The sequence below is a fragment of the Doryrhamphus excisus genome, linkage group LG9 (assembly GCF_037039965.1).
Source record: "Doryrhamphus excisus strain RoL-2023G ecotype Guam linkage group LG9, RoL_Dexc_Guam_v1.1, whole genome shotgun sequence".
NCBI classification, from domain to species: Eukaryota; Metazoa; Chordata; class Actinopteri; order Syngnathiformes; family Syngnathidae; genus Doryrhamphus; species Doryrhamphus excisus.
Genome location: NC_136365.1, coordinates 21,076,057 through 21,089,486, shown reverse-complemented (window position 1 = coordinate 21,089,486; position 13,430 = coordinate 21,076,057). Strand labels below are relative to the sequence as shown.

Sequence of the window (13,430 nt, the reverse complement as noted above, 5' to 3'; positions counted from 1 at the left end):
AAATGTGCGTTTACAAAAAAATGCCTGTTTGACGTACGTCGTACCTTATTATTCTACTTCCGCTAAAAAAGCCCGGGCAGTGTATTTTACATAAGAGCAGCAAATGCTAACAACAACACTGTCGCCATGAAAGTAGCAAGGGACAGAATAATGCGGAAATAAACAGACTTTATCATTTGAAATGTCGTTTTCAAATGCTGTATTTAATTGTGACCACTAGATGACAGTGTTGGTGTTTTATGGCGACTTTTTTTTAACACGTTTTCTTCCAGTTGATTGATGCCTCGGAGTGCTTATTCCTCCTGCAAATTCTAGTGTCTGGTACCTCGATAATATCAGGAAATGTTTTTTTTAAGATGAATTATTTAGTCAAATGTGAAATAATGTTTATTTCCATTCCAGGTGGCAATGATCTGATGTAGTTGTAAGCTATTTATGTGACGCCCTTACTTTGGTACCCAGCACAGGATGTGCTGTTATTTTGAAGGCCGGAAGTGTGTGTGTGTTTAGGCAGCTTGTTCGAATTGAGTGATGAGACTAGCGACGAAAAATAACAGCACATCCTGTGGGGGGTACCAAAGTAAGGGCGTCACATAAATAGCTTACATAGTCAACCCCAGCAAAGAACAGCTGTCAATCAAACTCAGTTAGCTGATATCCGACAAAACAACAATTAAGCTGTTGCCAACGTCCCGACATCCCATGAGATCGAACACGTCCTTGACTTCAACATAACGTCACAGTTAGACTCCGTTAAAAGGGTTCATTTTTCCTGCGTTTCCCGTCCCTCCACTGGACCGAGCAGGACGGCCTGTGCCTCCAGCAGGGTGGTGTCGGTTGTTCCCCCCAGGAAGCGAGTGGTGAGCTCCAGGTCTTGCAGCCTGAGGCGGACTCTGCTTCCCCGTTGTAGCTTCTCTCCGTTCGCGGGTCGCCGACAAACACAGTGGAACTTGGCTCCAAAGTCGATATAGAGGTCGTCCTGAACGACGTGGAAGATCTTCCCGACCACAAGCTTGTCTTTGGCTGGACCCATCTGGATCAAGGGGCTCCGACGGAGCAGCGTTGCGAAGCTGTCTTCGTGGTCCGTAGCCGAACTTCCGGTCTCGGTCCCTCGCAGGAGCTCCGACTGTGAGCTGAAGGCGGCCGCGAAGCCCGACTTGGGCTTGTCCTCGTCGGTCTGTTGGCTGTCGGAGGTGCCGGAGCAGAAATACCTCCTAAGCAGGCTGGAAGAGCCGAATCTAACACTCCGGACGCTTGGCGCCACCTTCCACAGAGCCGCCATCTTGGTGTTTCTTCTTCGTTGTTTTGCAGCAAACTATGCACTGCTGTTGCTTTAGCGCCCCTACAGGCTTTTAGCGTCATCTGTTCCAACACTATCAGACCACAAAACCAGACAAAACCCACCTTTGTATCAAAGAACATTAAATATATTTATAAATGTATAAAGAGGGTTGATAAGTAAAATAAAAAATGAATTACGTTTGAATGGAAGGTAACTTGTGTGCTTCATGCTGGCGGAGGGATCTACTTTCAAGCTCCGTGGCATCGCTGCAGGGGGAGAAACTCCGCGTTGGTTAGGTCCTCGTCGTTCTCGGCCTGATTGTACAGTATGCGTGTGTGTATTTGAGAGTGTGTACTTTTTCTGCCTATAATAACTTTTTTTGTATAATTAACAACATTTCAATACTATAACATTCAGCGCCGCACAAAAATACACTGACCGGGAAAACACAACGTAGTCGTCCGGACTGAAGCTGCTGACGTTTCCCAGCCGACACCGCGGCATTCGACAGGCGACATGCCGGGAATGATGGATAAAGGTTCCGAATATTTGGGGAAAGCTCGCTCCAACGGTACCAAGAGTCCGTCCAACGCCTCCAATGGACATTTAACGGACGAGAGCGGCAGTGACGACGAACACGGTTGGTAGCCTCGAACAGCTAGCTAGCTACCTAGCATGCTAGCTAGCTACCGAGCTTCGAAGCGAAAATGCCGACGAAGTGTTTGTTTATTTTTTGTTCGCAGATGTTGGCATGCGAGTCGGAGCGGATTATCAGGCAAACATCCCGGACTTCGAGGCCGGTGAGCTGTTTTTTTTAAATTAAGATTCTATACATTTGGTATGACCGTGGATGTGGTAGCCTCGATCAGAGTTTGACGCTAAAGCGACTGCGCCGAATGGAACTCAAATTCGAACCAAAACAGAACTCTACGGTCTAATTTTAACATTCTATCACATTCTCTTCGTTCAAATGAGTGTTAATAATAATTACATGTATTTAAAATCCAAATTGTTAGAATATGTGGGTTAAAACTGACCGAGGCTACCATCGTTTTACTGTCTTTTTAAAAACTCTTATCAATAAACAAACCAAAATTGAAGTAAAATGTATCCTAATGTCTTCAATGAAACCTGAGAATGTTTGATTTATGCATAGGAAATGACCCAAGTAGTACATGGTACTATAGTATCATACAGTACTATTTGTATACATGTAGAAATTACAGTCGTAGCCTACTACTAACACATGTAATTTATATTGTGTAGGCTCTAGCAAATATTCAGAGAAGGACAACGGTGGGATGTTGGTGTGGTCGCCCTATCATAACATCGATGACACCAAACGTGAGTGAAGTGAAGCTGACATTCACGGCGTCCTTGGCGTCATCCTAGTAACGTGTTTTTTTTTCCCTCCGCAGTGGATGAATACATCGCGCTTGCTAAAGAGAAACATGGCTACAATGTGGAGCAGGTATATTTTTTTGATTGACAGTTGGACAAGCAAACAAAAGTGGCGTCAATGTTGTTTTAAAGTATATAAAATATTTAAGTTGCAACACAAACAGTGACCTAAAAGTGTGTGTGTGTGTGTGTGTGTGTGTGTGTAGGCCCTCGGGATGCTCTTCTGGCACAAACACAACATCGAAAAATCTTTGGCCGACCTTCCCAATTTCACGCCCTTTCCTGACGAGTGGACGGTGGAGGACAAAGTTCTCTTCGAACAAGCTTTCAGTTTCCACGGGAAGAGTTTTCACCGCATCCAACAAATGGTATCGAAACTTTTATCGCCCCGCCTCCTTCTTTTCGCCTTGTTGTTGATTGAATATTTTTCAGCTACCAGATAAGTCCATCTCCAGTTTGGTCAAGTATTACTACTCATGGAAGAAGACCAGATCCAGAACCAGTCTGATGGACCGACAAGCTCGGAAGCTCGCCAGCAGGAGCAACCAAGGGGACAGGTAAACCCCGCCCACATACATCACATGATATCCCGCCACATGGTCGACGATATGTCATCGTGATGATGTTGTTGCCACAGCGATGAGGAAATGGAAGAGCCAAACGCCATGGAAACAAACGACAGCGACTATGATCCCAACAAAGAAACCAAGAAAGAGGTATGTGAATGCACCGGTTGCCACGGCGACCGTTCTTTTTGCTCAGGACGTTTTTTTTTTTGTTCCTGTCGACAGAACCAGACCGAACCGTCCACGCCGGCGTCAAAGTTGGCTTTGGGTCGGCGGGAGCATCAAACGCTGCAGCACCGCCACCATCAGCGGTCCCGTTGCCGCCCCCCTAAAGGCATGTACCTGACCCAGGACGACGTGGTGGCGGTGTCCTGTAGCAGCGCCGCCGCCAACACACTCCTACGCCAGCTTGACATGGAGCTGGTGTCCCTCAAGAGGCAGGTAGGATGAGCTGCTGATGGAAGGGAAGTCGGGAATAATACACCCGTATCCCGGTTTTTGTTATTTGTTTGTTTCGGAAATTCAAACGGAACCCGAAATGTATTGTACTAGAATAAGAATCATACAATAACAGAGATATGACTATAAATGGAAAATAACCGCGTTAGCACAGCTGCTAACCACACATTAGCACACGCCACCAAAGAGCAGAACATGCTTTTTTTTTCCTTCAGGTCCAGAACGCCAAACAGATGAACAGCGGGCTGAAGCACGTCTTGGAACCCGGAATAAGCGACTTCCGACTCCCTGAGGTGCGTGAAGAACGAAAGAGGACAGGAAGAAACGTTGGCAAAGCGTTAGTGTGGATACAACTTAACGCTGAACGCTTTATTCTTTTATTAATAATTGGTAGCAAATGTTATCGGTAGCGTTTTTGCGTGTTTCAGTGCGGTCAGAAGGTGAACGCTCGCTGGACGACGGATGAGCAGCTCCTTGCCGTTCAAGGTGAAATGATATGCTAATGCTAACAACAATCACATGTGTTATGTTTGGAGCGTAACCCAGCCGGTTGACTCCATTGGCTCTCATCACGCCATCATCACTTGATGCCCTCCAGGGGTCAGGAAGTACGGCAAAGACTTCCAGGCCATCGCAGACGTCATCGGCAACAAGACGGTCGGACAGGTGAAGAACTTTTTTGTCAACTACCGACGGCGTTTCAATTTGGAGGAGGTGCTTCAGGAGTGGGAGGCGGAGCAGGGAACGCCGGCTCCCAACGGGGACGGCGCCACCTCCGGGGAGGAGGGAAAGAACATGTCTGCCACGCCTTCCGGGAAGAGCACCGACGAGGAAGATGAAGAGGTTTTCTTTTACATCTTGTTCCGCTTGAAAAATGCTGAGTCATAGTAATATAATATTCATAATAGCATATAATAACCAGCATTAATAAATCAAACATGAACGTCTTTAAGCTCATTTAGGCTCCGCCCTCTTCTTCTTCTTCTTCTTCAAGGCTCAGGCCACCTCAGGCGCATCGCCCGTCGCCGCCGGCTCGTCTTCATCTCAGACGGCCGTCGCATCAAGCCCCGCCTCCTCCCTTCACCAGCCCCCGCCTCTCCTGCGCCCCTCCCTGCCGGCCACTCCCTCCCTGCATCGCCAACCGCCCCCGCTCCAACAGCAGGCCCGCTTCCTGCAGCCGCGGCCCGCCCTGCAGCAGCCCCCGCCTCTCATCCGTCCCTCCAACCCCCCGCCGCCGCGTCTCAACCCCCGCCCTTCCGTTCCCGCAACCCTCGGCGGTAGCGCGGGGGGTGCGGGTGCAAGCGGCGCCCAACAGCCCTCCGGTGTCGCGGTCAACCAATCGGACTCGTCCTCCTCCATCCACTAACCAACGAGAAACAAAGATGCATTCAGGTGAGAGTGGGGAAATTGGACGTTTGCCACCTATCAGAGGAACGTAACGCCATGTTGGCGGGGTCGAGATAGTGGCACGGGGCCGTGCAACAGAAATGTACATATATGTACAGTAACGGGTGACCGGAAACGCGGTCGTTTACACGGCTGACTTGCGTGCAGATAGCCTGGGTTCGAGTCCCACCCTGGGGTAGGCGCCGACTAAGCGGCACAAAAGAAAGTTCTTTTCCTTTTTATTTTCTTTGTCACTTGCTAATACAGAAGTCATATATATATATTGATCATTTACATGCTAATCATACTTTTGTTAATCCAACATTGACATGCTCGTTAAGGAAGTTTGTTATTAAATTAAAATAAATGGATCATTTATGTGCCAGTCAGTCAACAAGAACCCGGATGACAGATGTGATTCCAAATGATCTAGTCTGTATGTATTATAACCACGTATCAGCGTCTTCTTCACATTCTATATATCATTGCGTGTGATCGACCAATTAAAAGTATCACTGATTTCAAAGTGGGATTTCAATTTTTTGCTTCGTAACTTTATATAAAATGCTACACTTGTAAATATGCTTCTAAAAGCATCCTTTCAAACTAAGTTACTAAGCTAACTTGACTTATGTAAGTTCCAATGATTTCCTAGCACGATGGAGGACAACCAAAGTTTTATTGATGCATAAGTATATTTTCCACATATTGATTTAAAATTGACACTTCACACTACCTAATGAATTCTGAATTTGATAATCAACCCAATAGATAACCGTTTACCCCGTCTACATGTCAATAACCGATTACGGTAACTTCAGTGTGACAAAATGATACCATTATACCTCTAACCGTACCGCCATTACACCGCTAACCGTACCGCCATTACACCGCTAACCGTCCCACCATTATACCTCTAATGATACCATTGTACCTCTAACCATACCGCCATTATACCTCTAATGATACCATTATACTGCTAACCATACCGCCATTATACCTCTAATGATACCATTATACCGCTAACCATACCGCCATTATACCTCTAATGATACCATTATACCGCTAACCATACCGTTGTTATACCTCTAATGATACCATTGTACCTCTAATGATACCATTATACCGCTAACCATACCGCCATTATACCTCTAATGATACCATTGTACCTCTAACCATACCGCCATTATACCTCTAATGATACCATTATACCGCTAACCATACCGTTGTTATACCTCTAATGATACCATTATACCGCTAACCATACCGCCATTATACCTCTAATGATACCATTGTACCTCTAATGATACCATTATACCGCTAACCATACCGCCATTATACCTCTAATGATACAATTGCACCTCTAACCGTACCGCCATTATACCTCAAATGATACCATTGTACCTCTAATGATACCATTATACCGCTAACCATACCGCCATCATACCTCTAATGATACAATTACACCTCTAACCGTACCGCCATTATCAACTAAATTTAATCCATTCTTTGGGATGATGAAATATGAATACGAAATCATGTGCAATTACACATTTCCCACTGAACACAACTTCACAAAATTAGCAAATGAACACATTAGCACAAGGGTGCGCAAACTACAGCCCACGGGCCACGTGCGGCCCACCAAGCGTTTGAATCCGGCCCGCCAGTTGCTTTTTAAGTATTTCAACTTTTAACATAGAAACTGGCAACATGACTTACAAGTCGGATGTCTTATTTAGTAAAAAAAAAAAAAAAAAAATGTAAAATGAAATGACATAGTTTGATGTGGTCTGATGTTTAAAGTGTTCCTGGAAAAAAAGGACATACAGCTGATAGTATAACACTTTTACAGATCGAATTAGCCATATAATTCAAGGAAAATTATAAGCATAAAATAGTGTGTCTGTGTGTTAACTTTATGTTCTGGTCCCCTGGACAATTTTGTTAACTCAATGCGGCCCACGAGTCCAAATATCTACCCACCCCTGCTTTAGCATCAACAGCAGCCTGAGCAACATCATGGATGCTCAGGAAGCAAGACAAAGCACTTGGTCAAGGTTGTGTAAAGGTCACGCTTCCGATCATGTGGCAAGATGTAACGTCAGGACGATTAAGACATTCGAAATGTCTTTCCAGGAAGTCGCTGACCAGGCGGTGATCTTTCTGTCCTAGTGGATTCCAATGCAATCTTTGATCTTCAATCGTGGTTGTCATGTGACTTGCACACCAAGAAAGACTAGAACTTGCGGGAAATCTCTAATCTTCTCAAAGGAAAACTGAAATCAAAGAAATAAATAATAATAATAAATGAAAGACAGTCAAAGAAAACAAAGAAAAGTTTTATAGGTGAAACAAAGGAGTTGGGCTAGTTGGGCTAGTTGGTTAGTGCGCAGGCCTCACAGCTAGAAGACCCAAGTTCAATTCCACCCCCAGCCATCTCTGTGGAGTTTGCATGTTCTCCCCGTGGGTTTTCTCCGGGTTTCCTCCCACATTCCAAAAACATGCTAGGTTAATTAGCCACTCCAAATTGTCCATAGGTATGAATGTGAGTGTGAATGGTTGTTTGTCTATATGTGCCCTGTGATTGGCTGGCTCGCCAGAAGAATAGTTGTTTGTCTATATGTGCCCTGTGATTGGCTGGCTCGCCCGAGGAATGGTTGTTTGTCTATATGTGCCCTGTGATTGGCTGGCTCGCCAGAAGAATAGTTGTTTGTCTATATGTGCCCTCTGATTGGCTGGCTCGCCCGAAGAATTGTTGCTTGTCTATGTGTGCCCTGTGATTGGCTGGCTCGCCCGAAGAATTGTTGCTTGTCTATGTGTGCCCTGTGATTGGCTAGCCACCAGTCCAGGGTGTACCCCGCCTCTCGCCCGAAGACAGCTGGGGTAGGCTCCAGCACCCCCGCAACCCTCCTGAGGATAAGCAGTAGAAAATGAATGAATGAACAAATGAGTTGTAAAACACAACAAACAGAGTCGGGAACAGTACCTTTTGGATTGGGATACTTTCTAAGTAAGGTGACCAGAGGGGGAGTTCCGACTCTGGGGGGGGGGCACAGTCCTCACCCTCCCTGGGAGAGTCTATTCCAGGGTTCTGGAGAGAACGGTACCACCGTTGGTCGAACCTCTGCTACAAGAGGTTCAATGCGTCCAATGGGTTCGGAATGAAGTCCTTACCCAGATGGAGGAGTCGGAGCATTGAAAGAGTCGTTCAACAAAACATCTTGAAGTCATGCGGTCCAATCGGTCATGCAGTGGTGTTTCCAGCCGGGACTTAGATGCACATTGTGTTCTTCATGCAGATGTGAGACAATTGATGAGATGATTAGTTAGGGAGAAGCTGAATAATGCCAAAGGTCAAAGGTCGGCTGTGTGGACATCAACGTCGGGAGAAGACGACGACAATTGTTTGTTCACTAGCAGAAAATCGCCGTTCCCTGATCATCTGCAGTGATTGGTCGACCAAGAAATCCTTTCTTTCTGCACACGCACGCACGCACACACACACACACACACACACACACACATCACAAGGCCCTTCCTCCTGCACAACAGTCTTTTCCACTCAAGAAGAATCTGCCCACCAGTCCGATCGCCATGAGGTTTGAGGAAGTACTCGATGATGTCGGCGGCTTCTCCAGGTACCAGGTCCTGGTTCTGAGCATCCTCTGCCTCCCGAGAGCCATCCTCCCTCTCCACTTCCTGCTCCACAACTTTGTATCGGCAACACCCGCTCACCACTGCGCGGGTGATGAGGCCGAGTCACAACCGATTCCCCGACTCAACGACAGCACCTCGAGCTCATGCAGCATCTACGAGGACCCGGCGGCGTCCAATCTGACGTGGACCAACCGGACCATCCCTTGTCCTCGCGGATGGGTGTACGACCGATCAGAGTTCACCTCCACCACCGCCACTGAGGTGAGCTTGATTGACTAAAGCACGTCTGTTGGGTCTTCAACCTACGTACGTGTGTCTGCAGTGGGACCTGGTTTGCGAGGACCGAAGACTCAATCAGGCGTTGGCGACGTATTTCTTCCTCGGGGTCACGGTTGGCGCCATCCTGTTTGGGCATCTTTCCGACAAGTAAGCGTTCTTCTCGTGGTTATGAGCTGTAAACACCCGTCTCTGACCTTTGACCTTCTCACAGTCCAGTATGTTTTAGTATTTTGGTAAACAAAGAAGTCAGATGCTATCACAAATGTGTCATTTTCATAAACATGTATTTTGTCATGCTACATAACATGTGATCATGTGATCGTGTTACTCACTGTGTGTGTCTGAGGGTCAGGATTTTAAAATGGTAAAAGTAAATATTTCATAAAATTTAATGAAAACAAAGCAGCCTAGGACTAGCCTAGGACTAGCCTAGGACTAGCCTAGGACTAGCCTAGGACTAGCCTAGGACTAGCCTAGGACTAGCCAAGTTCGTTTCCGTTTGAGGTCACCAACAGATGGCTGGATATTCTTCTTCAGGACTCATACTTCCATTCATCGCAGTCTTCCAGGTCCTGAAGCAGCAAAACAGCCCCAGACCATCACACTACCACCACCGTATTTTACTGTTGCTATGATGGGATACACACCCTCAAAAAAGTTCACAGCAAGTCTTCCAGATCGTGAAGCTGTAAAACAGCCCCAGACCATCACACTACCACCACCATATTTTACTGTCGCTATGATGGGATACACGCCTTCCAAAAAGTTCACAGTAAGTCTTCCAGATCCTGAAGCAGCAAAACAGCGCCAGACCATCACACTACCACCACCGTATTTTACTCTTGCTATGATGAGATACACGCCTTCCACAAAGTTCACAGCAAGTCTTCCAGATCCTGAAGCAGGAAAACAGTGCCAGACCATCATACAACCACCACCATATTTTACTGTTGCTATGATGGGATACACACCCTCAAAAAAGTTCACAGCAAGTCTTCCAGATCGTGAAGCTGTAAAACAGCCCCAGACCATCACACTACCACCACCATATTTTACTGTTGCTATGATGGGATACACACGTTCCAAAAAGTTCACAGTAAGTCTTCCAGGTCCTGAAGCTGTAAAACCGCCCCAGACCATCACACTACCACCACCATATTTTACTGTCGCTATGATGGGATACACGCCTTCCAAAAAGTTCACAGTAAGTCTTCCAGGTCCTGAAGCAGCAAAACAGCGCCAGACCATCACACTACCACCACCGTATTTTACTGTTGCTATGATGAGATACACGCCTTCCACAAAGTTCACAGCAAGTCTTCCAGATCCTGAAGCAGGAAAACAGCGCCAGACCATCATACAACCACCACCACATTTTACTGTTGCTATGATGGGATACACGCCCTCCAAAAAGTTCACAGCAAGTCTTCCAGATCCTGAAGCAGCAAAACAGCACCAGACCATCACACTACCACCACCGTATTTTACTGTTGCTATGATGGGATACACACCTTCCAAAAAGTTCACAGCAAGTCTTCCAGGCCCTGAAGCAGCAAAACAGCCCCAGACCATCACACTACCACCACCATATTTTACTGTTGCTATGATGGGATAAGCGCCTTCCGCCCTAAGTGGATCATATGAAAACCATGTGAGACCCAGCTGTGATATCGATATCATGGGCCTGATGACGTTGTGCGTCCATCCGCAGGTTCGGACGTAAGTCGATGCTGGTGTTGGCCTTGTTAGGCAGCGCCATGCTGGGCGTGGCCTCGGCTTTCTCCACCTCTTACGTCATGTTTGCTGTTTCGCGGGCGCTCTGCGGCGTCGCCCTCAGCGGCCTGTCCATCATCGGCACAGTTCTGGGTGAGACCTGACTTGGTTGAGTTCATGTCCCGTTGTCGTGTGACACACGTGATCACGCAGGAATCGAATGGACGGACGTGAAGCACCGCACCTTCACGGGAACGGTGATCAGTCTGTCGTGGAGCGTGGGCAACATGCTGCTCGCCGTTCTCGCCTACGCCATCAGAGACTGGCGCCACCTGATGCTGGCGGTGACCGCGCCGTGTGTGGTGTCCGCGATCAGCTGCTGGTAAGAGCGTCATTTGTTTGTGACATTTTTGTGAACTTTGACCTCAAGTGTGTTTCTTAGGTGGCTGCCTGAGTCGGCTCGTTGGTTGCTCGCCAACGGTAGAACCGAAGAGGCCCGCAAGTACCTGCTCCGCTGTGCCAGGATCAACAAGAAAAACCACGTTCATTTGGAAGCAGAAGTAAGGCGAGCGCGCTCACGACTTCCTGTCGACATTCCGAATTAAATTCCCCCTTTCATGGTAGACTCTGGAAAAAGTGACGGTATCCGAGGTGGCGGAGAAGACTCACTCTTACCTGGACCTTCTCAGAACACCTCAGCTCAGGAGGATCACACTCATCTCTGGACTCTTCTGGTAAGCGATCTCCTCGCCGAACGTTCAACCCGATGCTAACGGCGGCCATGTTGTAGGTTCGCCGTAGCCTTCCTCTACTACGGCATCAGCTTTAACATCTCAGGCTTCGGCGTCAACATCTACCTCACGCAGTTCATCTACGGCGCCATCGAATCTCCTGCCAAAATCCTCACCTACTTCGCCCTGGACCGCATCGGGCGGCGCAACGGACAGGCGTGGTTTCTGATAACAACCGGAGCGCTGATTGCCATCAATACCGCCATCCCGCTGGGTGACATGACACGCAGCGCCCTCGGCGGCCATGACACATTTTGCGTAACATCGATTTCCTGTTTGTTTTTCAGAGTTCTCTGTGGTTCGAACCTGTGTCGCCGTGGTAGCCAAAGGTTTCTCCGAGGCGGCGTTCACCACCGCTTTCCTCTACTCGGCTGAGCTTTACCCCACCGTACTTCGGTGAAACCACATCCTGTTAGCTTAGCGTCTTTGTTATGCTAGTATGCTTCTGAGTTTACATAGCATATTAGCTTTTTATGCTGTTGACGTATATGAGTTAGCAGCAAAAACAGCCCCACACCATCACACTACCACCACCGTATTTTACTGTTGCTATGATGCTAAATGCCGCTTGTCACTGAACAGGCAGTGCGGGCTCGGGTACACTTCCTGTTTGGGTCGCATTGGCAGCTCCTTGGCGCCGATGATCATGCTGCTTGAGGACGCTTGGCTTTTCCTACCGCCGTTCATCTTCTCCGGAATGGGAATACTCAGCGGAATGTTCGTTTTCCTGCTGCCAGAGACGCTGAACGTGCGCCTGCCGGAGAATATTCTGGACATCGAGGAGGGAAGGTAGCGTTTTTTTTTCTACGTGTCGTCGTTTATTATAGAGTTAGCGCTACATCGCTTGGTCGAGACCAAAATGGCCGTGCATGGTTAATTAAGTATGCGGACTTTTGTTTTTATTTTTCTTCAGACACAGGACGTCAAACGGTAACGGCCATTATAGCGCTGAAATGGCCGCCATCACGACCACGGGTAGCTAGCATCAGCCTGCTAGCATACCTGAGCGTGTCGAGTGGATGGATCCACTTTAACCGTTTTGTGAGATTCAAATCAAATAAATTGAAGAACCAGCATTGTGTTTGATTCCCACACACGCTAATGTGTCCTATCATCCACTAACGTGTCATTCTCACCACAGACGCCGACGTGCACCCGTGCGACAAAGCATGAGTGAAGGACGGTGAAGGTCGCCGGTTAGCGTTAGCCGCTATCACGGACCCGACTAAACGTCCAGACCTTGTTTGGTTGCGTCCGCCTGCCTGCAAACTGATAAGATCCTGTAGCGGCAGCCATCTTTAGAATGTTATCTCGTGGCTTAAGGGTGCTTATCACTGCCTCCTCTCCCAACACCCCCATTCCCAGGATAGCACAGCATCCCATTCCCAGCGTTCAACGTCTTTCTTTTTATTTATTTAATAATTATATTTTATGATTGACAGCTAATGCTTATTAATGGCATTGTGATTGAGACCTTGTTACTGCTACTCAGTAGTTAGTGGGTAGTTAGCATGTTATTATTAGCATTTTATTACACAATCATAGCTGCTCATAATTGACTTATTATTAGCTGTTTGTAACTTTGTATATCGGGATTATTTCACTTATCTAAAGTATGGATGTTTATGGGGGTAGGTCGACTTTAGCCACGCCCAGAATGGCATCTTCAGAGCGTCAGGTCCACCCAGCCGCTTCAGTCTTCATCTGCTTCTCGTGGTCTTCACATCTTTATCTCGACACATATTAGCTAAATGTTACTTATATATTAGCTTATATATTTCTTAGCTTTTCATCACAGGTTGGGAAAGAGTTGCAAGGTGAGTTTTATTTTTATTTTGTATAAATTTTTCTCCGGATACTCCGGTTTCCTCCCACATTCCAAAAAAAACATGC

General features: G+C 47.1%; 3 protein-coding genes across 7 annotated transcripts; 2 read left to right on the top strand and 1 right to left on the bottom strand.

The window, feature by feature from the left end:
• Positions 1 to 176: 176 nt before the first annotated feature.
• Positions 177 to 1,364, bottom strand: mrps28 (mitochondrial ribosomal protein S28). Its single transcript, XM_058072235.2, has one exon. The coding sequence runs from the start codon at positions 1,280 to 1,282 to the stop codon at positions 764 to 766; it is 519 nt and encodes a 172-aa protein (XP_057928218.2). The 5' UTR covers positions 1,283 to 1,364; the 3' UTR covers positions 177 to 763.
• Positions 1,365 to 1,510: 146 nt separating this feature from the next.
• Positions 1,511 to 5,622, top strand: rcor3 (REST corepressor 3). 3 transcript variants are annotated; one of them, XM_078793626.1, is made up of 12 exons: positions 1,511 to 1,615; positions 1,700 to 1,922; positions 2,026 to 2,082; positions 2,549 to 2,626; positions 2,701 to 2,753; positions 2,890 to 3,051; positions 3,116 to 3,240; positions 3,321 to 3,690; positions 3,924 to 4,001; positions 4,137 to 4,194; positions 4,307 to 4,551; positions 4,703 to 5,622. In XM_078793626.1, exons 2-12 carry the CDS (start codon positions 1,799 to 1,801, stop codon positions 5,072 to 5,074), a joined length of 1,722 nt encoding a protein of 573 aa, XP_078649752.1. In that variant the 5' UTR covers positions 1,511 to 1,615; positions 1,700 to 1,798; the 3' UTR covers positions 5,075 to 5,622. The 3 variants fall into 3 exon arrangements, with proteins under 3 accessions (XP_078649752.1, XP_078649751.1, XP_078649753.1); XM_078793627.1 differs by having other exon boundaries at positions 1,555 to 1,922; positions 3,321 to 3,399; positions 3,475 to 3,690; XM_078793625.1 differs by having other exon boundaries at positions 1,552 to 1,922.
• Positions 4,953 to 13,258, top strand: slc22a7a (solute carrier family 22 member 7a). 3 transcript variants are annotated; one of them, XR_013628156.1, is made up of 12 exons: positions 4,953 to 5,100; positions 8,668 to 9,015; positions 9,077 to 9,180; positions 10,745 to 10,899; positions 10,960 to 11,128; positions 11,189 to 11,306; positions 11,371 to 11,480; positions 11,537 to 11,751; positions 11,825 to 11,933; positions 12,120 to 12,326; positions 12,451 to 12,578; positions 12,679 to 13,258. XR_013628156.1 is itself a non-coding variant. In XM_078793628.1 (11 exons), the coding sequence occupies exons 2-11, from the start codon at positions 8,692 to 8,694 to the stop codon at positions 12,518 to 12,520; spliced, it is 1,581 nt and encodes a 526-aa protein (XP_078649754.1). In that variant the 5' UTR covers positions 4,953 to 5,100; positions 8,668 to 8,691; the 3' UTR covers positions 12,521 to 13,258. The 3 variants fall into 3 exon arrangements, 2 of the variants coding, with proteins under 2 accessions (XP_078649754.1, XP_078649755.1); XM_078793628.1 differs by having other exon boundaries at positions 12,451 to 13,258; XM_078793629.1 differs by having other exon boundaries at positions 5,076 to 5,100; positions 8,665 to 9,015; positions 12,451 to 13,258.
• The last annotated feature ends 172 nt before the right edge of the window (positions 13,259 to 13,430 follow it).